General features: G+C 66.7%; 1 protein-coding gene across 1 annotated transcript in view; it reads right to left on the reverse strand.

Moving 5' to 3' along the window:
- Window positions 1–1782, reverse strand: part of sona (SON DNA and RNA binding protein a) — an 8340-nt gene extending 6558 nt beyond the window's left edge. The window contains exons 1-2 of the mRNA XM_048620911.1: window positions 1489–1782; window positions 29–669 (exon numbers count right to left, since the gene is read on the reverse strand). Of these exons, the coding sequence (XP_048476868.1) occupies window positions 29–669; window positions 1489–1767 (920 nt within the window). The 5' untranslated portion in view covers window positions 1768–1782. The remainder of the gene's footprint in view (window positions 1–28; window positions 670–1488) is intronic.
- Window positions 1783–1851: the final 69 nt, after the last annotated feature.

Here is a 1851-nt window from a genome sequence, read left to right on the forward strand (position 1 = left end):
CAGGCCAAGGCGCCGCTGAGGAGGTGACCGTCGCCAAGGCGGTGGAGGTCTCCTCCTCGGTGATGACCTCTGGCGCCTCGGTGTTACACTCCTTCTCCTCGGCGACGACCTCTGGCGCCTTGGTGACGCGCTCCTCCTCGGCGACAACCTCTGGCACTGAGACGATGACCTCCGGCGCCTTGGCGACGGGCTCCTCCTCAACGACGCCTTGGCCTGCCTCGCCGAGACCGCGCCCCTCGGCGACTCGCTCTTCCGGCTCGACCTGTGGCGCCTGGGGGTGGGGCTCCTCCTCGGGGAGCGCTTGGCCTGTCTTGGCGATGACCTGCCCCGCCGGGGAGACGACCTCTTGGGCCTCGGGGGCGAGGCGCTCCTCCTCGAAGACGACCTCTCGCGCCTCGGGGTCAGGCTACGCTTGGGCGGCTCTGAAGCTTTCTTCTGGGCCGCCCGCCGGGACGGGGAGGCCACCCCTCCTCCTCCGCTGTCGCCCCTCCTGGGGTGGTGGGGGGCCGCCGTAGCCGCTCGGGCCGGAGGGAGGGGGCTACGGGACCGGACCCCTGCTCCCTCTGAGGTCCGGCGGGCCAACTCCGCTCCGCCGTCTTCCCTGGCCGGAGGAGTTGAAGTTGCTACCTGCTGCCTGGGTCTCTGGACTGGTGAATAGTCGGTGGAGCTCTGTGTTGGAGGAGGTGGGGGGAGTGGTTTGGGGGAGAAACAGAGAGAGAGAGACAGGGGAAACAGCCGTGAGGACACGAGGCGACCAGCACTTAACCCTCGCGCTTCCCCCAACATGGGTACGACGAAGGCAGAGGGATCTGGGAGACCCGCGACCCGGGTCGGCACGCAGAGGCAGCAGGGGTGGTTGGAAAGGGGAGAGCGACGCCCGGGGAATGGAGCCGGGAAAAGGGGGCAGACGTAGGTCTGCCTGCGGCCGCATGGGCAGACCGTCGCTCGGAGCGTCAGGCCCTGGCCTCCTTCCCCGCAGGGCGGGGGTTCGATTCCCGGGACCGTGTGGTGGTGGTGATGGGGGGTTTGTCTTAGGAGGAGGAGGTGGTCACGCAGGTCGGGGTCGGTGGGGGGGTGTACCTGTAGCCGTCGGAACTTGGTAGAACGAGAGGTGACCTCGCTGAGATGTAGAAGATCCTGCAGTGTGGGAACTGGACGTGGCGGATGCTGAGGGGTGGTGTTTACCCCACTTCGTGGGGGAAATCTAGGACGAGGGGAGCGGGTGGGTCTCGGTTTCGGAATTGAGGGGTGGGGGTTTCGGGTGGGTGGAGTCCCCAGTTTCAGATGGAGATGGAGGAATACCTTCACTGCATGGGGCGGAGGGGAAGCCGTGCAGGGAAACTTGAACCACGTCCCGTTCACTGACTCTCTCCACCCATTTAATCCCCCTCCCACAGCCCACTGAACTCTATGCCCCCCTCAACCCCTCTAATGACCTCCTAACCACCCCCTCTCCTCCTCCCCCTCCCGAAGCCCCGCTGCACTCACCTCCCGCTTACTCCTGCCCGCTCCGCGCCCGGAGCTCCCGCTGGCGCTCCTGGTCCTGGCCTTCTGCGGGGAGCCGGCATGCCTCCCGCGGGTGGGAGAGGTGCCCCGAGGAGCCGCCTCCAGCCTGGCAGTGGGGCGGGGCGAGGGGCTGCCCCTGGGAGGCGCTGCAGGGGCGAGCTGCGGACTCCTGGACCTGCCGGGGTTAGGGGTTGAGGGTGAGGAAATTGGAACACGGTAATGAGCGGTGACTCTGTAACACACACACACGCACGCACACATACACACACAGAGAGCAAGCAAGCGGTGGGACACAGGCCCTATTACACACACAAACCACCCAACACACAGCCACCCCCCTCCCTT

The sequence above is a fragment of the Rhincodon typus genome, chromosome 49 (genome assembly GCF_021869965.1).
Source record: "Rhincodon typus isolate 14 chromosome 49, sRhiTyp1.1, whole genome shotgun sequence".
Classification (NCBI taxonomy): Eukaryota; Metazoa; Chordata; class Chondrichthyes; order Orectolobiformes; family Rhincodontidae; genus Rhincodon; species Rhincodon typus.